This window comes from Protopterus annectens, chromosome 17.part0, assembly GCF_019279795.1.
Source record: "Protopterus annectens isolate FY-2018-M chromosome 17.part0, PAN1.0, whole genome shotgun sequence".
Taxonomy (NCBI): Eukaryota; Metazoa; Chordata; order Ceratodontiformes; family Protopteridae; genus Protopterus; species Protopterus annectens.
In genome coordinates, this window is record NC_056751.1 from 691,514,228 (window position 1) to 691,538,369 (window position 24,142).

At 36.5% G+C, this 24,142-nt stretch overlaps 1 protein-coding gene across 11 annotated transcripts in view; it reads left to right on the forward strand.

The window, feature by feature from the left end:
* The window catches only part of LOC122791844, a 2,266,858-nt gene that overhangs the window by 1,745,703 nt on the left and 497,013 nt on the right, over positions 1 to 24,142 (forward strand). For all 11 annotated transcript variants that reach the window (XM_044059812.1, XM_044059813.1, XM_044059805.1 and 8 more), the window contains one exon: positions 21,745 to 21,849. In XM_044059812.1, coding sequence (XP_043915747.1) covers positions 21,745 to 21,849 — 105 coding nt within the window. The remainder of the gene's footprint in view (positions 1 to 21,744; positions 21,850 to 24,142) is intronic.

Here is a 24,142-nt window from a genome sequence, read left to right on the forward strand (position 1 = left end):
GAGATGGGTAATCCAGCTAGGGTAAATAGGAGACGGACATATTTAAAGCAATCCAGGGACTGGATTGTGGCTTTGCAAGAAACACATGTTCCAGATTAGCAAGATTATAAATTACTAGTTAAGGGAATTTTATTTTCAGGTATTTCACTTGATTGCAAAAGTTACGTGCAAAGTGAATGTATTCAACTCATCTCACAACTGTTCCCCTTTGTGGTAAAACAGCAATGGTAGATTATTATGGATATTTTGCTGGAATAATGAGGTTAATTGCAGGAATTAAGATCACAGTTTATAGTGTCTGCTTCCAGTGAGTGCTTCACAGCAAGAATTGTGAATAATAATAAGAGAGCTGATTGCTTTTTAGGAAGGGCTGGTGATATATATGGGAGATTGGACCGCAGTAAATAGCCTGGGAGAAGTTTGAGGAGGTCTAAGCATGGCTTAAGTTGTTAGAATAGTGAGAAAGGTCACAATCAGTACTTTACTTCACTGATGCTTCAATGAAAACTCAAGAGCCATTCTGTGCACGTGTTCTTCAGAAAAACTTGAAATGAGTTTTAGGAGTGACAGAATCTATATTTTGACCGTGTGTGAGGTTTTGGCGGATGGTGGACAACATTTATACAAATTGCTTTGCAGATCAATTTCTGATCATATTGTCTTGGAGTGTCATTTTTAGCCTTTCTACCTTTTGTTACTGACGGCCGTAGAAGGTTTCATCCCTATTACATGAAACATCAGAAAATTTAAAGTAGTGTAAATAACTTGTAGGATGCATGAGAGTTATGTAAAGAAGTATGGATTGGTACCTGGTATTTCACTGGGGAAAGACAAAGCAGGGGGTGAGACAGGATTTAAATGCTTGTACAGTTTATGTTATAGAAATATATATTCTTTGAATGGAAGGGGAGATATTTTTGATGAGTTAAAAACACATTAATTGTGGATGAGTTCCTCGACTTTGTCAAAACAAATGCTCTGGAGCAGTTAGTCTGCACCCACATAAGGGGCTCAAATGTCCAAGAATTTAGTACTCACCAACATAGGGGGTCTCTGCACTACTGCTAACACAGCCAACAATAACCCCTATACAAAGGAGTACACAAATGCCCTGTATAAAGACAACAACTGTATAGACTCATCTGTACCTGACTGGACCAAAACCAGGCCCTCCTGAAAAAGGAAACCACCCTGGTGGACCTCAAGTATAAATAGATTATATAACAAAAGGAAGAAACTGATGTCTAAGAACAAGAGGAAACTTACTCAGCAAAGGAAGAATCCCCTCCACAGCTTGTACAAGCAAATCAGGTATCTTGTAAAGTCCTCTAAAACTAATTACAAAGCTAAATTACCATCTCTAGCTAAGGACAATCATAAGGCATTCTTTAGCTCTGTCCAAAATCTGAAAGGGAATCCCCAGCTATGTGCTGAACTTGTAGTGGATGATACCAGTCATACTGAACCTGAGGAAATTGCCAATCTTCTAGCTAAAAGATTTGATGTAAACTTCACCCCCTGTTCCTACCAGTCATACCCTAAAACATACCCGGCACTAGTCTTCTACCTAGTATCTCCAAAGAGTTATATCCCTGCTCTCGAAGTTGAAAAACATGGCCTCTATAGGACCAGATAACATCCCGGGCTGCTTACTAAACAATCTCAAATTAGACTTAGTGGGACCACTTAGCACTCTGTTTAACCACAGCCTGAGCACTGGCTTTTTTCCAGCAGAGTGGAGAAGAGTAACAGTAATCCCTTTGCACAAAGGGGGCCCATAAACAGACCCTGGGAACTATAGACCCATGAGTATAACCAGCCTTATCTGCAAGGCCATGGAAAGAATCATCATGGACCTTATCAACAAGAACATAGATGACCCTTAAACTCTTGACCTGACCCAGTTTGGCTTCATTAAGGGCAGATAATGCTGATAAAACCTGGTGGACTTCTTGAAGAATGTCACCAAATCCCCGGATGAAAACAAAATAGAACATGCTGCCTATCTTAGCTTAGCCAAGGATTTTAACATAATCCCCCACTCAGGTATCATTGAGAAACTCTCCCAGCTGGGGATTAACCCTTACATCACTGGATAGGTAGCCAACTGGCTCACTGGCAAAAATGCATACTGTCAAATTTGGGGATTCCACCTCAACCAGCAGAGCAGTTATCAGTGGCATACCACAAGGATCTGTGCTGGACCATCTACTGTTTGGAATCTATTTCTTGGACGTCCAGGTGAAAGTAGATGGCCTGTGGCTTATCAAGTTCACTGATGATTGCAAACTGGGAGCAATCATTGAGACCCCCAATGATGTTAACATAATGCAAAAGGGGGTAACAGACAAATGATTGATGCCTAAGTCATGGACTAAAACTTAACACAAAAAATGCATTATTATCCCCTATGGCAAAGAGGAATTCCCTGCAAATTACAATATTGACAGCACCCCTTTGAACTCAATGGTGTGAGATTTGGGAACACAAGCTGATAGCAATCTAAACTTTGATCACCATACATTCACAATGCTAAGGAAAGCCTTCTGTGTTGCACACATCATAAGTAAGGACATTGCAGCCAAGACTAAGCATGTTATAACTCCTCTGTACTCAACCCTCATCAGACCACTAAGAGTACAATGCATGTACCTCACCAGACACCTGCAGCAGCTGGAGACACCACAGAGGTTTCTCACCAAAAAATTCAGGTCCTTTATAACATGACCTACATTGAAAGACTGAAAGCCCTGTCACTGTACTCTGTGTCTGATAGGCTACTGAGAGGTGGCTTGTGCCTGGGATACAAAGCAGTCTCTGACCCTGCCCTAATGGAAATATTGCACATACACAAATGAAATGAGACAAGAGGCACTTTCTCCAGGGATCTCAACTTAGCCTGTGGCATTAACAGAACATGCTGGAGAGACAGATGTATCTCCCCAAGATTGACGTTCCTCTGGAATAAACTCCCAGTTCACAAGAAGCAAAGCTCCTCAATGACCCTATTCAAGTGCAACCTAAAAATTGGATGGGAGACTGCACTGCAAACTCACTCTGGGGTGGCACCTATGCCCCTCATGCAGAGGGGTAGTTGGTGCTGATCATAGACTCGCTATGTGAATAACTACCATCTAACCAAGGTCAGTTACGGCCCTATTCATGTGCAACCTAGAAAAGTGGATGGGAGACTGCACTGCAAACTCACTCTGGGGTGACACCTATGTCCCTCATGCAGAGGGGTAGTTGGTGCTGATCATAGACTCGCTATGTGAATAACTACCATCTAACCAAGGTCAGTTACGGCCCTATTCAAGTGCAGCCTAAAAATTGGATGGGAGACTGCACTGCAAACTCACTCTGGGGTGGCACCTATGTCCCTCATGCAGAGGGGTAGTTGGTGCTGATCATAGACTCGCTATGTGAATAACTACCATCTAACCAAGGTCAGTTACGGCCCTATTCAAGTGCAACCTAGAAAAGTGGATGGGAGACTGCACTGAAAACTCACTCTGGGGTGGCACCTATGTCCCTCATGCAGAGGGGTAGTTGGTGCTGATCATAGACTCGCTATGTGAATAGCTACCATCTAACCAAGGCCAGTTACGGAACATGGGTATAACATGGCTAGGCTTGTAAATGCCATAGGGCCATTAGTCTAGTAACCTCCTATGAACCTATGAGTTATCTGTTAGAGCATATGCAGCTCAGCAACATACCAGCTCGCCAGAGCATCCCTTCATATGTAGTCAGCAATCTTCATTTTCCTTTGCTTTCATATGTTACTTTAAACTGATGGAGCTGTAATTCAGTTACTATTTTGAGCACATAAGAGATTTTGGCTTAAGGCTATTAAGGTTTCCTGTAAGTTTTTTGTGGGCAATTATTACTGCAAACTCCTTGCTAAATGAGTACATATGAATATGTTCAGAGGTTTATGCTACTGACAATGCTTCCTTCAGTCTCTGTTTGGAGAATCTCTTCTCCACACTATACAATTGATTGCTAGCAGTAGTTACCCAGTGCTGCTGCTAGGGACATGATGAGCAACTCAGAATACTTTGTAACTGGTCTTTATTACAGTTACAAAGTGTCCATTTTTGTTGGTCTTCAATATCTCTTTTTGGGAATTCATTTTTTTTTTGTTTCTTATCTTTCTGTTGAGGTTAGTGACCTAGCAATGACTGGGGCTGCTATTTCTATGTTTTTATCCTGTATTTGAATCAGCATTGCATTAAATCTACTAAACTTGTGGCATTTCCAACGTAACCCTTGCTTTAACTGTCCTAGTGTTTTTGTCTGCTAAATCATTCAAATTAATAGCAAGAGCCCATGAATTGAACAAAAGCTGAGATTCTTATTCCTATTTGGCAAAACAAACTTCAGGCAAGACCAGGACCTTTCATTGTTGTAAGGAAGCCATGCAGTATTAATTAAGTGAGGGAGTTGTGAGGCACAAAGCAGGAGACAGAAATACAACCTGTGCGATGGTATCGTGATGAAGCCCTAACATGATAGAGAGCTATTGGTAATAAGTGTTTTCAGTGGGTTACAGGAGGAATTCAAAATCTTTTCTAAGAAGCTGAGTTTGCCACTTCAGTGGATGTGGTAGTATTGCCATAGCAAAAATTCCCTTCCTACATTCAGGAAATGCCTGCAGCACTGTGAGGACAGAAAGGCTATCCTCTGTTGCCAAATTTCTAACATGCCTCTAAGACAAGGAAACAGATGATGTAACTATAGAAATACACAGTAGCAAACCAAGTTATGTTTCATCAGTGCTCTCAAAAAATTACTTTCAGACTAAAAAGAAAGGAAATAATACCAGTTATATATTTCCTTAGATGTAAAAAGCCAATAATTGCATATTGTATTAAATGTAAGAATGTCATGATGTGTGTATTTTATCAGATGTGTGAAATGTATAACTGTTCTTTTTTAAACACTTATCTTATTAAATTCATTTGATGTAGGCTGTAACGCAGGTACAAACACTAGAAAACAGAAAAGAAAACAAACCATAGCAACATATCTACTGCTGTTCATTTTAATAAATATGTAGTTGAGTTTAGTAGACTAGAACTATTTTCATCCATTGCTCATTAAAAGCTTCATTACCTCATGTTGGAAAGGAACTCTCTGCATGTTCTAAACAGATTGATTTAAAAGACAGAAAAAATTGTTTTGATGTGAAACATCCAAGAAGTAGTGAATCTGGACTGCTGCTTTTCCCTCTTTGTTTTTAACTACTATTTGAAATTTAGAAAAACTCTTGACTTGCAGAGAAAGCTGGACTATAATTACTGTGCTTTCCTCCTTACTTTGGATTATACATCTGATGATCCCTAATCAGTTTTGGAATCAGCAAGATGATTTTAGATAGTCTGTAGAGAAGAAAAAATGCAGCCTGCTTTTCTATAGACAGTAAGCTCAATCGTTGACGAGTTGCTTGTGTGTCATATGCAGCTACTGAATGTGTTTAGTGATGTAATGGTAGTTAGGCTAATATTATCTAAAAACTAGTTGGAATTTAACTCTTTAGTTGCAGTTAGTCTTAATCAGTTCCCAATTGTTAATTTAAAATATTTTCTATTAGTGTCCCTTATGCAGATAGTTTCTGGTTTATATTTGTATGTAAATGTGTATTTTCATGAGTGAAAATGTATCTTCTCACTTTACTGATTCATGTACTTTTCTATTCTTAGCAACACACTTTCTTTCCATTTTACTCACTATCACTTTATGTTTTTGTTATCTTGTGTATTCTGCATGAGTGACCATATTATCAACCATGGGATGAAACTGAAATTGATCAGAATTAATCAATGCTCTACCCAGTAAATGAATTATGTAAAAAATAAATACATTGAGTTTTCTACTCTTTTACCTAATTATCTATTAAATAAAGTATCTTCATTTATTCAATTCATTTAAAAAAAAAGATTGCTATTGTAAAGGTAACTTGATAGCATTGTTATGACCTAACTGTTGGAATCTGCCCTTTCTGAAGACAGCCTGTTATAAGCTACTGTAAATTAATGTATTGTTTGGATCAGTGGAAGACTGTTCACTAACTGAGTCCTTGATGGCAGATGTCGGGTGACAGCATGCTTTGTGAATGCAGAAAAGGGGTGCTGGTACTTGAGTGGTATCAGTAACCTTCTTGGGAAGCATTGGGTATTTGAAATTAACAAAAGGTTTTGGCTAAGTCTCTGTTTTATTGCAAGATTGCGTTAGAGAATAGTGGGCTTACACTGAGATTGATGAAATCCTGGAGAGGCAGTGACTATAACTGTGTTCTGTTGCTGTACAGTATAAATCTTATGTGATACGGCAGGGTGTTAGTCATGATCCAAGTGAACAGTGCACATTTAACATATTCTCTTAAGGCCAGTTACCCCTCTCATATGCATTTGGTACCTCTTGTCTCATGCAAATTGATTCCCGTGGCATGATATTTAATGTCCATATCTCTGTACTTCACAGTCCATGTCAGTATGTTTACGGAAGCATCTCACTTTATAAGTATTGTATCAGATTCCTTATCTGTAATGTCAGTGTTGCTTTTGTGCTTTTTCACTTTCATGTATGTATGAGTATTTGTTCATTTCTGACAATGTTAAAGTTTTCTTTCATGTTTTGATTTTTCCTGGCACATCAGCTATGTACAACCATCAGTTGTCTCATTGTCCACTGTACCTTTTTAATCTGCATTCAGGTCTATTGAGTTTACCTGAACTCTTATACATCTTTTTCAAATTAATTTGTCTTTTACATTTTGCACGTATTCTGCCCTTGGAAAACAATGCCTTGTGAATGGGATTGTCTCATTCTGTATCTTATGACTGACCCTTACCTTTTCTCTTTTTAGCTTATTATTTGAAACCTTAGGTATTTCTTTCACATGGTCTGTTGTGCTATTTTTTGTTTGTTTCTTTGTTTTGCAACCATCTGTTCCATAGTCCTACATTTCTAATATTTTACTTAACCTTGCAAAATCACTGAGGTTTTTGTACTATCAACTCTTTTTTTATTTCTAGATACCTTCCCTCATTTATTTACTGACCATCATGTGTCCCCTCATTATAGGGATTCCAAAGATCTAGGATGAGAACCATCTAGAGGGGCCTTCATTCAAACAAACTTTTGGTAGTTAGTGTTATGATGAGCATCCAAGCAATGATAACATTAATGGAAATGCCAAGCTCCTCCTCTAGATGGCGGTACAGGCTACCTAATTCACTCTAAGGACTTGCAGTACCCTCAAAACTTAAATGCATGCTCCCTTTCATTCCCTAATGAAGGCTACCACAGGGCCAGTGCTGGCATTTTGGGGGCCCCCAGCAGATGTCAAGTTGGGGGCCCCAAGGCATTTCCAGTCTACGTATCACCCTGTTTCTGCCATCCCTCCTAAGCAACTTCTTAATTTATGCTGTATACTTGAAGGAGTAGTAATCCCAGACTGACCTGTAGCTACAGTGCTCTTACATTACAACAGGCATATGTACCACACTACATAGGCCATCTCGCAAAGGGGTATTTAGAGTTACTGGAATTTAGTTACACCAATGAGAGACTGCAGCAACTCTATGTACAGGTCTGGACTTTGTGAACTGGTGCCCTAGGCCTACTCTTTCAGATGCACAGAGACACACACACACACACAACCATACTCTCCGGTCATCCCGTTGCCCCCCCCCCCATCTTGGATTCCTTATACCATGCACATTACTTTTTTTCTTTCTTTTCTCACATTTTGCCTTACTCTTTAGCTTTTTCAAGAACCCATAACTTCCTAATGCTCTGAAGCATTTTAAAGTTTTTTTTTCTTTTTTCCACAAATGTCTCATCCAATGATGGCTTGAACAGACATTTTGGTTAAGGAAAGAAACTGTGTACTGTTCAGCTTTAGTTTTCCTTGCATCCATTCAACATACTTTTCCTGACCAAGTAAGCAGAGTAATAATCATTTAGGAAATAATTCAGTGAAGCCAGAGACCCCAGAAGCCTTAGGATTGTGCATGTTCTGAAATACATTTAGAGCATTTTCCTAACCTTTTAATCCGATGATAACCTCAATAAAACCCAGGAGTAAGAAAAGAATTTCAATCTTATTTTTTTATTTCTGTTTGTTTACTTTCAAGGAAGACATAAGCTGCACCAAAGGCTTAATGTTCAAAGATGACAAAATAGTAAGTCGCAACAAACTAACAAGCCAGTTGTTGTCTGGATACACAGGTCCTACCTGGGAACTGCCTGCTTCCCTATCCCCCCAAAAAGAAAGCCTATGCATCTATCTGGTGTTAGACTGGGATAAGGTTCAAATTGCCACAGTCATGTATTTCAAGTGACTGGTGATATACATATACATAGCATACCTCCTCAATCCTCAACCAAAACTGTCAAAGGCAGCTACCTATATACATGCCTGAAGTGTGACTGCGAGGAAAGAGAAAAAAAATAAGGATTACAGTAATATACCTCCCCCTCCACCAACCACACCTTATTCAGCACTTCTCCTCCCCACCCACCAGCCTTACCTAAGTCTCTCTAATCTACATATCTTTTCACTTCAAACCAAACTACATCTATGATGCTCTCTTTTCCTACTACAATCCTTACCCCTACATTACCCCTACATTACCCCTACATTACTCCTACTCCTTATTCTGCTTCATCTGTACCATGCCACCTCTTATACCAACCTCCACCTACACCCTCCACCTCCACACTCCTACCCTACAAGTCACTTCCACAATATCTCTGCCTCTTTAACCCCCTTTTACCCCACCTTTCTATTAACATTGAAACTCTTCCAAATTCCCACTAAATTCTGCAAACCTAAACCCACCCCCGACCACCCATTCCCAACCAAACACAATCCTAACAAACTTATTCCCCTTCTCTCTTACCTCTGCTTAGCAGGCGACATTCATCCCAACCCTGGACCAAACATTTCTCAAACAAAAAACTTTAGCTCCAACAACAAACCAATCAGTAAACACCTCAAATTCCTCACCATCAATGCCCAAAGCTTAGCTAATAAAATTACCCTCTTTCATGCCTGGCTCAACCATAATTCACCTGACATAGTAGCCATCTCTGAAACCTGGTTAAAACCACACATAACCGACTCAGAATTCCTTCCCCCCAGATTTCAATCTCTCCGATCTGGCTGCCTAAGTAAAAGAGGTGGTGGTGTAGCACTAATCTACTCCAATCACTTATCCATCACTCCCTTCCCAAATCCTATCCCTTCCTTTCATAATGCTGAACTAGTAACTGGCCTTCTAAAATTAAATGACCATAAAAGTATCTGCATCATCTCCCTTTACATTCCCCCTGGTAACAACACCAATACCTTGGAAAACATCCTCTCTTGGTCCTCCTCAAATATTAAACATGAAACTTATATTATGGGAGATGTAAATATCAACTGGCAAAAAATCATTGACCCTAATCCCACCATATCAATCAATCTCTTCAACTTTACACAACTCATTAACTCCATTACCAGGCCCAAAAAAAACAACCACCCAGGCTCCATCCTAGACTGGATCCTGGTGTCTCACCCTAACAGAACCGCAACATCTGGTGTCACTCCCGACCCATTAGGAGACCACCTCTCTGCCTTCACCCATAGAGCTACATCCTCTTCCTCATACTCCCACCAACTCTTACACACTCGTAACCTAACTAACTTTAAAACTCTCTACCTTCTCTGACTCCCTTAAGCTCACTAACTGGAACCCACTAAAAACCCTACCTCTAGACGAAGCCGTTGACTTCTTCAACTCTGCACTCCTTACTGTCCTAAACTCACTAGCTCCGATACGAACTAAAAGAGTTAAAGCCAAGACTCCCCCTTGGCTTACGAAAGAAACCAAGAAAATTATGCAACAAAGAGACAAATCTTGGAAAAGCTATCTCCATCATAAACAGCCTGTATTCTTACTTAAATACAAACAGCTGCGAAACCTAGCCAAAAAACAAGTCATTATAGATAAAAAATCCTACTACAACCATTTACAAATAAATGATGATAATGACCAGGCTCTCTCACCACGGAATGGTAAAAACACTTGGCGCAGTCAATGAACAACTCAAAGTTCATGAAAAATCAGCATGAACCAGTCAACAAAGCAAAAACAGTTCCTTTCCTTTTGTAATAACGAATCCAGTGTGTAGACAAAAAACAACTTTAATAGGTAAGCGCTTTCACGTAGTCACCACTACGCTTCATCAGACAGTACAAATAACATTTCTAGCACATCTATTTATACAAATAAGTAAGAAAAAGGCGCCAAATTAAAACCAATGAATTGTGCAATTTATCAATTAAGTAATTAATTAGTTAAAAACTTTAAGTTGGTGCATAGGCTTGGAAAGGACTCAAAGTTCTGAGGTAGACAAAGTTGTTTACAAACAGTTTTCCAGCTAATGTTCAAAACTGCAACATAATGCTTGCAGCGAGTAAATAGATAAAAGACTGAATGGATAAATAACTGCATGAATGACCCATCGTATATATATAGAGATATAGAAAAGCACAATAAATACTCCTAATAAAAACTCCTGATAAATACAGACTAGCAGACTAGTGCACATAATAAAACAGAGTAAATTAGATTTAAATTTAAACAAATCAATGAGGTATAATAAAAGTGAATAAACATTGGTGAATGTCTACTGTAGATAAATATGGTTGTTTATATGAGACTGTCATATATATATTTGTTTATTCACATATAATGACTTAATAAATGCAAAATAAACTTGATAAAGATTATAATGAAGGTAAACCTAGTGATACACATGTATGATGATATGTGAATGCTTGAGTATGTAGTATCAAAAACCTTCGAAAAATATATATAGAAATATATCAAATAATGATAATTCAATCATATGAGAACTCAATATTTGATGTGCAAAATCAGATAAAGTGCACGTATATATATGTGATAAATTAGTTTGATAAACTAATGCACATATATTTGAATTATTAAAAACTAACCATTATAAATATTCAATCATATAAATATAAATATAAATAAATAAATAGGTATCATGTATAAATAGGTGAATAAATAGAAATAAGTATGAAAATGTAATATAAACATAATAAAATGTGTTGTTAAAAATGTATTGTTAAAATTGTTATACTGGAATGTAGAATGAAACATAAAAGTTAGAAATTTTTTAATAGATTTATTAAAAAATCATGTTTATATGAGGGTTAATAGACATATGAATAGTTATAAACTGGAAACTATAGGATGGGATTATAGGAATGGATGACTAAACATCACAAAAAATCAGTGCTGGAAGCTTATCTAGCTTCCAAAACAGGTTTGATCGAAACTTGATTATTAATTCCAGGAGGTATATGTGCAGCCATTCTCAAAATCCATTTTAATTCCTTTTTATTCAGCAGTAACAGATTATCTCCACATCTCTTGTTAAGTGTAACTATTTCTAATACCCTAAACTCAAAGTCATGAAGGGGATATTCCATGATATGTTTCGCTAAAGCATTTAAATCGTTCTTCTTGCGAATATCATACAAGTGGCCATATATCCTGTCTTTTAGGCATCTTTTAGTAAGGCCAACATAAAAAGCTGAACAATTCTTACAAGTGGCAAGATAAATGAGGTTCTTGGTACAACAGTTAGCAAAGAACTTTGGCTGAAAAATAAAATTCAATGTAGGGTGTTGGAATTCTGTCCTTTTTGAGATGGAACCACATCTTTTACAGTTATAGCAAGGAAACGTGCCTCTCTTATGGCTAAAAAGTAGAGATGGAGTTTCAACTGTGTTTTTGTCATTACATAATAGTTGTTTTAAATTCGAACTGTTTTTAAACATAAAATGAGGCCTATCCCCTACTAGTTGCTTAACCAGGGGATCTATGATTAGTATTTTCCAGTTATTACAGAAGATTCTCTTGATGTCACTAACAATACTCGTATAATTTAAAATTACAGATACAAATTCATTGTGTCCAATAAAATTTTTTCTTTTCCTGGTACATATACGCTGATTCTCCGACAATGTATTATCAATTATATTACTTCTGATAGCTGAAACTAGACTTGAATCATATCCTCTCTCCCTGAATAGCCTTTCTAAGCGGTTTGCTTCAAAGTGTAAGATATGAATGTCATTGCAGAGTCTTTTTATTCTAATAAATTGACTCTTTATGATGCCAGGGAAGACATATCTGGGATGCATACTGTCAAAAGTCAAGAGAGTATTCCTCCAGGTTGGTTTCCTATACAATGTAGAACTAATAGTGCCATCCATAGTAATAGTTATTGTCACATCTAAAAAATTTATGGAATTAGATGAACATTCCATCGTAAAACGTAAAAAAGTGGATGTGCTTTCAAGGTAACTTAAGAACTTTCTAAAGTCCATCTCAGTGCCTTCCCATATAATAAAAATATCATCCACAAAACGCTTATATGCTTTTATCTGTGTAAATAGGGGGTGGGTAAATAGGTATAGGCGTTCCCATGCTAAGACAACCAAGTTGGAATAGGTGTTAGCACACGGGGTGCCCATTGCCACCCCCCATTTCTGTAGATAGTATTCATTCAGGAACATGAATACATTGTTATTTAAGACTACATCTAATAGTTGACCTACAAGTAGCTGCCTGTCACTTGTAAAAGACGTTTCTGTCACTAGTATGTCTCTTACAGCTTCAATACCCAAATCATTGGGAATTGATGTGAAAAGATTTTTCACATCTAGGGTTATAAGAATGTATTCATGTTGATGTATGTCTAATTGTATTTCTGATAGACAGTCTAGCAGGTGATATGTATCTTTTAAAATGGTAGTAAAGGAATCAACCACTGGTCTAAGTAAAAACTCTATAAAACTTGAAATATTAGCTGTCACCCAGTGATCACCTGACACTATGGGTCTCAGTGGGATAGGATATGTGTTTTTGTGAATTTTCGGGAGTCCCTTGATAATAGGTATAGTAGGGTTGTCTATCAGTAGGTATCTATACATTTCTTCACTGATTTGTCTGCACATAAGTAGGTCATATAGCATGTTATGTACACTCTTAATGATTATATTAACATCATATAACTTCAATTTTGCATAAGTTATGTCATCATTAAGCATAGAGCACATATTGGAATTGTAGTCAGAAGTGTTTAAAACCACAACCCCTCCTCCTTTGTCAGCTGGTTTTACAGAAATTTCATTACATTGTTTCAAACATTTTAAAGAATTAAATTCATCTAAATTTAAATTATAAAAACCAGGTTTTATCTTCCTAGAAAATAAGTCATAAAAGTCATGCTCACAGAGATTTAAAAAGCATTCTACATTATGAGGAAGTGGGGGCATAAAAGTGCTTTTCTTTTTATGAACATTAAAAACAGTACTACTAGTAGAATCAGGATGATCTCTAAAAAACACTTTCAGGGCTACTCGTCTGCAAAACAGTCTAAGATTAATTAAAACATCACTCAATTTGTCAGTGCTAGCTGGAATAAAATTCAGTCCACGGTTTAAAAGAGAAATGTCCGCTTTAGAAAAATTAAAGTCAGAAAAATTGTAAAGTAAGTCAGTCACATTTTTGTTCGTCTTGTTGGCTGAAAGTTTTCTGTTGATAGCTTCCTTTTCCTTGGGCCTCGACTCATAGAACGTCCTCTGTGATGAAATCTTTGTTTCACAGGATAAGGTAAAAAATTTTCAGACGTGGAGGATCCTAAAGGAACAATAATGTTAGGATCTTTGGGTCTGGCTCCTGGATTACTAGCCGGTTGTCGCAAAGCTAGTTGGTTGGGAGGGGGTGTGTCAGTTACAGCAGAACCATTGTTAGTCCCCTCTATAACAGTGACAAGCGAAGGAACATTCACCGTAAAACTGTTGTCATTATTAGCATTAATAAGAGAGCCTTCTGCAAATGCAGGAGGCTGTAAACAATTCACGTTCTCATTTGCAGTATTGTTTTCATTTTGTGCTAAATTGTTTCCTCTTGGCCAAACAAATATTTGTCGTGTTTTAAAATCTTGGAAGTCTCTCTGCAATTTGCGCATTTTGATTGCCTTCAGTCTCTCGCTAAAGGCGTTTACTTGTAGACAGATGTTGCGCATTCTACGGACACAATATTCCGCTTTAAAGCGGTGACTAAGATCTTTAAAATTAACATCAACCTTATCCCTAAGTTCAACTTCTAAAGGTTTAAAATAATCAAGCAATAGCCTGATGTACCTGTGTCCAAGGTCGATGTTCAGGTCCTGCCATTTTTTGAGGAGTACAGGATGCGCCTCACCATACGAAGGCATACACAGCACTCGCATTCCTCTAGGCACGATCGAGTAGTGCAGGCATGCTTCCAAATGTTGCCTTTGCCAGGCATATCTTTGTAGTTTGTACATATCGTCTTCAAGTGCTTTGGATGCAGAGTTAAAGTCAGACATATTGAAGCCCTCTTCATTAATAGGAATAACATACTCAGTATGAGAAAGATCCAGAGTCAATAAAGGGTTAGCCTGTAGGTGTAACAGATCCTCTAGATTTACCACTGCTTCCCTCGTCCCTGGAGTATAATCCAATTCAATATTGGTAGTGTCCATCGTGTGCGGACGGTGAAAATAAAGTAGGAGAAGAACAAACAAAAAACTCTTCACCGGCAGCCAAAGAGAGTGCCTGTAACGGAAGGCAAGTAAATGATGATAATGACCAGGCTCTCTCACCACGGAATGGTAAAAACACTTGGCGCAGTCAATGAACAACTCAAAGTTCATGAAAAATCAGCATGAACCAGTCAACAAAGCAAAAACAGTTCCTTTCCTTTTGTAATAACGAATCCAGTGTGTAGACACAAAACAACTTTAATAGGTAAGCGCTTTCGCGTAGTCACCACTACGCTTCATCAGACAGTACAAATAACATTTCTAGCACATCTATTTATACAAATAAGTAAGAAAAAGGCGCCAAATTAAAACCAATGAATTGTGCAATTTATCAATTAAGTAATTAATTAGTTAAAAACTTTAAGTTGGTGCATAGGCTTGGAAAGGACTCAAAGTTCTGAGGTAGACAAAGTTGTTTACAAACAGTTTTCCAGCTAATGTTCAAAACTGCAACATAATGCTTGCAGCGAGTAAATAGATAAAAGACTGAATGGATAAATAACTGCATGAATGACCCATCGTATATATATATAGATATAGAAAAGCACAATAAATACTCCTAATAAAAACTCCTGATAAATACAGACTAGCAGACTAGTGCACATAATAAAACAGTGTAAATTAGATACTTTTTATTTTTTTGTTTTTTGTTTTTTGTTTTTTGTTTATTTACAAATAAATCATGCAAAAAACCTGAAACAATTCTGGAACTTTATTAACTCCCTTCTCAAGCCTGGTACAACAAACAACCCTTGTCCTGAAACTAGCAAATTTGACCAAGAAATTGCCAAACTATTCAACACCTTCTTCACCTCTCCTATTGCTGAGCTAACCAAAACCTTCCCCAACAACATCCCCTTATCCCCCTTTGCTCAAACTTCCTCCTCCTCTCCTCCCACACCCCCTACTTTTGAACTTAAACCTGTATCTCCCTATCTTATAAAAAAACTTCTCTCCAAACTTAAACCTTGCACCAATGCCCCTGACAACATCCCCTCCTCCTTCTTAAAAATTGCCTCTGACAGTATTGCACTCCCTATCAGCATACTGATAAATAGATCAGTACTTGAGTCCTATGTACCCAAACTATGGTGCTCTGCTTTTATTCTTCCACTCCACAAGGGTGGCAAAAACTGTAACTTCTCCAACTTCCGCTCTATAGCCATCCTCTCACCCATCTCTAAACTTCTTGAAAAATGCATACACCTGCAGCTCATGCCATTGCTGACCGAACACCAGCTGCTCTCTCCTACCCAACATGGCTTCCGCCCTGGACACAATACCAACACAGCCCTTCTCTCCTTTTTACACTCTGTCAATTCAGCTCGAGATTCTTGTAACTTAGTTTCATCTTTTCTATTAGATTTATCTAAAGCTTTCGATACCATCTCCCACACCCATCTACTAAACCATCTATCTAACCTCAGCATCTCCCCAAAATCTCTTTCCTGATTCTCCAGATATCTTTCAGACATGTCCCAAGCCATGAAATGGGGCCAAGCCTCCTCCACCTTCCTTCCCACCCTCACAGGAGTTCCCCAAGGTTCCATACTTGGCCCTCTGCTATTTAACATCTTCATTAATGATTTCCACAAAGCCATTCCTAATACCAAAATTGTCCAATACGCAGACAATTCAACTTTGATCTGCTATGCCTCCAACCTTACAGAACTCCAGTCTCTAACTCAAACCGTCTTCTCAACCACTGAAAAATGGACGCACCAAAACAACCTCTCACTTAACGCTAACAAAACTAAGATTCTTATATTCACTCCCTTAAATCCACTCCCACTGATAAAACCTCATTTCAAATTACCAGTCTTAACAACTCCATCATTGACATCATTCCCTCCACCAAACTCCTGGGGGTCACCATCGATGAAGAGTTAAAATTCAATACCCACATCCAACTTAACATCAAGAAAACCCACATAAAACTCGGCCTACTGTACAGAAATAATCACTTCCTCTCTCCCTCTACTAGACACACCTTGGCCACTACATATCTCCTCCCATCTCTTCTATATGGCACTCCTCTGCTTACTAATCTATCTTCCACCCCTACCTCCAAACTGGAAGTATGCTACAATAAAATCTCCAGATCTGCCACCAAGGCAAATTCCTTCTCTCATCACTGCACCTCCCTACAAACTTTAAATTGGCTTGAACTCCCCAATCAACTAGACTACCTCCAAATTGTCTCAGCCCACAAATTATTATTTCAACCCACCAGCTACCCCACACTATCTAATATCCTTCAACTATATACCCCCTCAGACCCCTTAGATCTACTCACCAAAACCTTATTTCCGTCCACAAACCCAAGCGCCCAGCTGGTCAGCTTCTACTCTCCTTTTCCCTAACTAACAAATGGAATGCCCTGCCCTCTACACTGAGGACCTGTGACAACCTACACACCTTCAAAACACAACTTCATTCCTACCTGTTTCTTCACAGAAAATGTAACTGCACTCTAACTGCACTCTTCATCCCATACCTCCCAAGCTCCCCTCTTCCTTCTCTCCTGGCTAACCTTCATACCTTTCTAATTTATCTTAGACCTAGATTGTAAATGTAACTAATATCTACATCCAGCCTTATGATCTATGCCTCTCATCCTCCTGGATAATTTCTTTAATATCTTAGTTGCTTTAGTGAATGATACCTATTCGACTGCAATACTACCTGATGTTTATTGTAATACTACCTATTCACTGTAATCCAAATATTTTTCTTTGTAATTCATTATGTGATGTAACTTTGTATTGTGGAGCTTTTCTCCCCGGGCCTCCACTGAAAACGGGCTCTTGAGCCCAGTGGACCTCCCCAGTCACCAAACTGGAATAAATAAATAAATAAATATATGTATTCTTTGTTGCTCCTGCAGAAGCTATAGTAATTTTTTGTACACCTTTGAGCTCTGTGAGAAATAATAAACAATGACCACAATGTCCTCTGCCCAAACACAAGCTATAATAACCTCATGTGCACACCTCTAAGGTTTGCCTGTGATGAAAATTAAAGTAACAACCACACATTCCCCCCCCACACAAACATATAACCTACAGGAGTTTTCTGTACACGCACATCTGAGCAGGGCTCATTTTAGAATGGGTGCAGCTGAGAGCAGGGACCATTATCACCTTTATCCTAACCAGGTCATATCACAGCCCTGTTTAGGTTAATGAGCGAATCAGGAAATTAATACATTTTTTCTTCCTTATTTCTCCCCAACAAGCAACAACTTTTGTGGGGCCTCACACAAGCAAGGGTGATTAAGGGCACCCCCTATATCTAGTTATAAAGTCTGGGGAGTGGGGGCCCCTGACTCTAAGAAGGATTAAGTGTCTGAATGTTCTGTGAAATATTTTGTTCATTACCTCTGAAATATAATTATTTGTTAGGTACATTTTTTACTGATACCCAGCAAAATAATGTACATGTCCTGGCATTACTGGTTGTGTGTACAGTTAAAAATCACTGATATTTTTACACACACACACACACACACACACACACACACACACACACACACACACACACACACACACACACACAAGCCATAGCAATAATAGTGTTGTACTTATTTCAGCAATACATTGTGCAATACTAATGCAGAGCAGCAGGGGGTAAGTCACTTTTAATTATCTTAGTGAGGGGTAATACAAACCTGTCACTCTCCATGATTTCACAGACCATCCCTGATTTTTCTCATAATTTTGCTCTATCCTTCAGAAAAAGTTTGATTTTCTTGTAAATCATTCAGAATTACAGACTGACAATAAATCCAGACATCATAGTTTCATACTTACCGTCCAAAAATGCATGTTGATGCAAAAGGTGTTATACTGTTAACTTTTTAATTGAATAAGAGTAATATTTAAAACTTGTTCCTGATTTTAAACCTTTATTCTGCTATTATATGTATTGTGCTGAATTCTTCTGCAAAGAAGTTGAAAGTTGTAGTATTTGGTGTTCTGCCACTGTTTAGAAAACTCCTTGAAAGAGAAAACCATCCCTGAAGATCAGAAGCATCAGCTTTTTGTAAAATCCAAGGATTGCACTGATATAAGTCACTCTTGGCTGCTGATCTCTCTAGCGCTTACCTTGCTTGTGTTTATTCAGTGATTATAAGCTTTATCCTAGCAGGGTCATATCACAGGCCTGCACTGGTTAAAGAGCATAATCAGGAAATTAATGTTTTTTTCTCCTCTTTTTTCCCCAAACAACAGCAGCTTTTGTGGGCCCCCACACAGTCAAAGATGATTAAGGGGACCCTCACACAGTCAAGGATGAATCAGGGGGCTCCCTTTCACCCACGGGTATTGCAATTACCTAAGCTGGCTATGTTGTTAGTTTTAGTGGAGTGAATGTCCACTAGTAGAGTTTAACTAAGCCATGGGTACTAGGTCAGTCGTAAAATATTTAATTGAATTATGAAGCCTGTTGCTTGGAAAAATACTGATAATATAACCAGCAATATCTTTGAATATTAAAGGAGATATAAATAAAAATTATTACCCATCTGGTTTATTAAGTACACAAGATTGTTGTACTAGCTTTTGTTAATTTGACAGCCATGTTACAAAATATGAAGCTAAGACAACTTGCTGTGGTTGGGAGCCCCCCCCCAGGAACAGAGGGGCCCCAGTGACCACAGGGTTTGCTGGTGCCTAAAGCCAGCTATGCTACCACCAGATGGTAGTTCGGTGAGCTGGAAGCCCACTCCCAAACTGCCCACTGGAAAGCATCTTCTACAAAGGACTGCGACTGTGTGCATTTTGCTCTGCCCTGGCCCCCTCCAGGATGGGGACACCCATTGTCCTTTGCATCTGACAGTAATGGAACATGGGTACCCTGAGCCAGATTCAGAGCATTGTCCTTATCTGCCATTATTCTGGCTTTTCCCAGTGCTGTTTATCCTTGACAGTGTTTTTCCTGTTATTCGTCATGAACTGTGTTTATGAAATTCTTTATCCAGGTGTTAGAATTTGGAGGTTTCCTAACAAATACATTTAGCTGCATATTTTCTTTACTTCAGAAGGCTTATCTAAGGTCTCTTTTAAATTACAAAAAAAAAAAAAAATGATAATCTGGCCATGACTTGACCTCATTTAACTACTAAATTTTGTTTTTTGACATACGTAACAATTGCACTTTGAGTCTTTCATCAGTATTTATTTTTAAGTTAGTGGCACAGCTGGTAAACCTGACCACCCTTGCCTTCATTATGTCTCTATGTCCACTGTCAATTACAGATGTAACACAGAATTTTTTGTCTAATAGGCTTTTTTTTACTTTGTTTTTCCTGGTTGCTTTTTCATGTGCTCTACAGGCTTTTATACTAACCACTCCTCTGTTATGTATACCTTACAAATAGCTTAACGTTAACAGAAAATCTGCTTAACTGAAACAGTGCTGTCTTACTTGCAGTCTAAGTGTTTGATAAATGCATTTAAATGTACTCATAATTTTCCTTCAGAAATATTAATAAACCAGAGGTTATATGCATTTTATACTATTTAAAATATTTAACTAGGTTTCCGCATCACCAGTTTTGAGCTGTTATTTCTTGAGATCAAATTTTACCAATTTGCCCTCATGATCAAACTATATCAGCCATGGGTATATCCTGTGATACAAATACACAGTCATAGATTATTGCTTAATTACCTCTCTGCAGTATGACATAATCTTGTACTTTCTAAAATCTGTACCAAGATATTTTCCCTGAGCAAGCCATTTATTAGAGTTCTTGTGAAACTAATTACTGCTTGGCATATTGGTCCTGTATTATTATTATTATTATTATTATGCAATGCTTAGCTTATTGTTCCTGTTATTATTATTATTATTATTATTATTATTATTATGATTATGCTCTGCTTAGTACATTGTTCCAATTATTATTATTATTATTATTATTATTATTATTATTATTATTATGATTATGCTCTGCTTAGTACATTGTTCCAATTATTATTATTATTATTATTATTATTATTACTATTATTATTATTATTATTATTATTATTATTATTACTATTATTATTATTATTATTATTATTATTATTATTATTCTCTGCTTAGTACATTGTTCCAATTACTATTATTATTATTATTATTATTATTATTATTATTATTATTATTAAGCACTGCTTATTATTATTATTATTATTATTACTATTATTATTATTATTATTATTATTATTATGATTATGCTCTGCTTAGTACATTGTTCCAATTACTATTATTATTATTATTATTATTATTATTATTATTATTATGCTCTGCTTAGTACATTGTTCCAATTACTATTATTATTATTATTATTATTATTATTATTATTATTATTATTAAGCACTGCTTAGCACATTGTTCCTGGTTTTATTATTGTTATTATTATTATTATGATTATGCTCTGCTTAGTACATTGTTCCAATTATTATTATTATTATTATTATTATTATTATTATTATTATTAAGCACTGCTTAGCACATTGTTCCTGGTTTTATTATTGTTATTATTATTATTATTATTATTATTATTATTATGCACTGCTTAGCTTATTGTTCCTGTTATTATTATTATTATTATTATTATTATTATTATTATTATTATTATTATTATTAACTATGCAACCCCCATTTTGAAAGCTGCCTTGTCATGCAAATGTCTTTTCCTTCTAAAGTTTTGAGTAACTTTTTCTGCTCATATAATTTACCTTCTCTTAATGCATTTCTGTTTCGCAAGTCATAATCCACATTCCCTTCTACCTTATTTCTATTTTTGTCTTTACTTAGACTGATGTAAACAACATCTACTGTTATTACAAATGGTAATTTTTTTATTATGTATTCTTTGGAGATGCTTGAGAGAAGGTAATTTCCTGCAAACTACTTATGAATGGAGGGAAATTCAAGTTCCAGAAATGTGTGTTGTTTGCATAAAGGATGAATAATTAAAAGGTAAATTATTATCTTAGCATTGCAGTGATATCTTCTGAACTGTTCTTTCTGCACTTAGAGTTGTAAACATTTGCATTGTCTTATACTATACTATTTTCTCTTTGTTAGGTTCTATACTTGATTATGTCATTTTTGACAACAAAGTGCACATGTCAGAATGGAAATTGTTTCAATCCTATTTCTACAAACTTCGACAGCGACATAAGACATCTGGTAATGTATTCTTTATTTGACAGCAAAGAGCTTATATTTGCTTATTTCCAATAGACAGTCATCTTTTTTTCTTATTGAAACTTGGAAGTAATGCCACCAGAAAATGCTTGAACAAATCTAATTAAAGATAATTCAATGGGTTTCTCAACAAATCCAAACAATTTCAATAAGGCTATTCATTTTCTTTTGCAAAGGCTTAGTAGCTGAAGACGAACATATGACCTCCTCAGGTTCACAACATTTTCAGAAGGGCGCTATAGCGTTAAACCAGTTTTTTAGATCTGTGAACCAACACCTTAAACACAATAAAATAGACTTCATATCATTTTGTAAACATTGTTTAGTTGTTTCTTACTTATATTTATCCCAACAAAATATTATGTATCGGCATGATTTGAAAGAAATGCCATTTCTGCTCCTTTAATATTTCCTTTCCTTTCAATGTCATTCCTTTCAAAACTCATAAATAGTGACATTTATATAGTTTTCAAAGCTTGCAATGTACAAGCTAATGTAGTAGCATCTGTATAATTAAATATACATAGCTTAAATGCAATAATACTTTTTATCATCTGATACCGATTAAGAACATTACTCCCTTATCCGATCAGAGAATAGTAATATACGTTTACATTTAAGTTTTTGTAAACAGAGACCAAAGCTAATAGCCAGGAACTAATTATTCAGATTTTATAATGTTCAGAATATTATATTTATGTTGAAACAAAAGGCACAGTAGTTCATTAAATTGTTCTGAGTTATTTCAGAATAATGTTTATGAAGTAAAAATGCTAAGTGGGTTTTTTCAGCAACATCTAGAAAAAGTCCTTCATAATTTTTGTGGCTATTTCTTAAAATCATTTTCTTTGGAAAACAGTGTTCCATATATTACTTAGAGGGTCACTACAGATAGAAGAAGTTCATAGTAGTACTATAAAACACATGATAATGTTGTTATATTACTTCATTTCATCATTATACAACTGATTTCCTTAACTTTAAAAAAGACTAAATATAAATGAGTACATTTAGAGATCATACATGATATAATTTTTCTCATTTGCTATAGTTTTGCAGTGTGAAAAGTGTGTGTTTATGTGTGCTATTCATTTAATGCCAATCTGGAACCTGTATAAACATTTACACCAGACTTTGGAGGTCTCAGTTTAACAGTTTCACTGTGTATTGCAACTTTGTTACAGTTGGTTCCTGGTTGAATGCAGCCTGCTTTCTGTTCACATGTGCTGCAACTTTATTCTAATACACTTTTTTTTGTTTTCATGTAATCCATCTTGAGGAACTGCTAAGTACTTTTACTGTAAAAGTTTAATTTCAGACTCATGTCAAATTAGAGTATCAAATGGTTTTTGGATTTTGATTGAGTGTGTTGGGAGTTTTATACCTGTTACATAATGCAGGGAAGTTTGAAAAAGTAGATTATATTGGGACTGTAGTTTCAATACTCATGATAATTTTATTGTTTTACCATATTTAGTAATTGTATTTTAACTTATTCAGACAATTTGTGTATTAAATGAGATTTATTTTTAATATGTTTCAAATTGCATCGTATGCTTATATGCTTTGCTCCTTTTTTTCAAAGAACTGTGAAATGAAACCGTAGTTGAAATTGAAGTTGAAAAAAAGTAAATAAAACTCAATCAGCCCAAATTTGGAAGTGTATGAGACAAAAATAAAAACATTTTGGCTATGTGGGGAAATTGGAGCAGGGAAAAAAAAAACTGATTTTTTAAGTGAATTTGAAGACCAGATTCTAATTTCTGCACTGTTAATGATGACAAGTAACTAGGATTACATATTTAAACATACCTGGGGATTCAATAAACTCTATACAGGCTTAGAGTGAAGCCTACATGGAGTTTACGTATTTGTGCGATGAGTAGCATTGCTAATCGCATATGCATGCGCATCGAGCTTACATGGTTACAAGTGAGGTTTCATGGCTAGCAACAACAGGTAACCATGTAAACCAGCACAAACACATTTAGACAAGCAAACAAGTTTACTTAAGAGCAAGCTTGTTCTGTGAGATTGCATGAACAGACAGAACGACTACCAAGGCTCAATTTAAGGCAATGAATACAACTGTAACACATTATAGGAAAGAGTAGTCAGTGCAAAGTCAGTACAAACATGTTTTAGGCATAATGAAATAAAGAACTATATCCAAAGAAAGGTGCCGGCTTGACAAGTAACCAAAAACAAAGCACCAGTTCTACAACGAAAAGGCTCAAAATGAAAGTCGAGGTTTAATAGGGCTTGTAAACACACC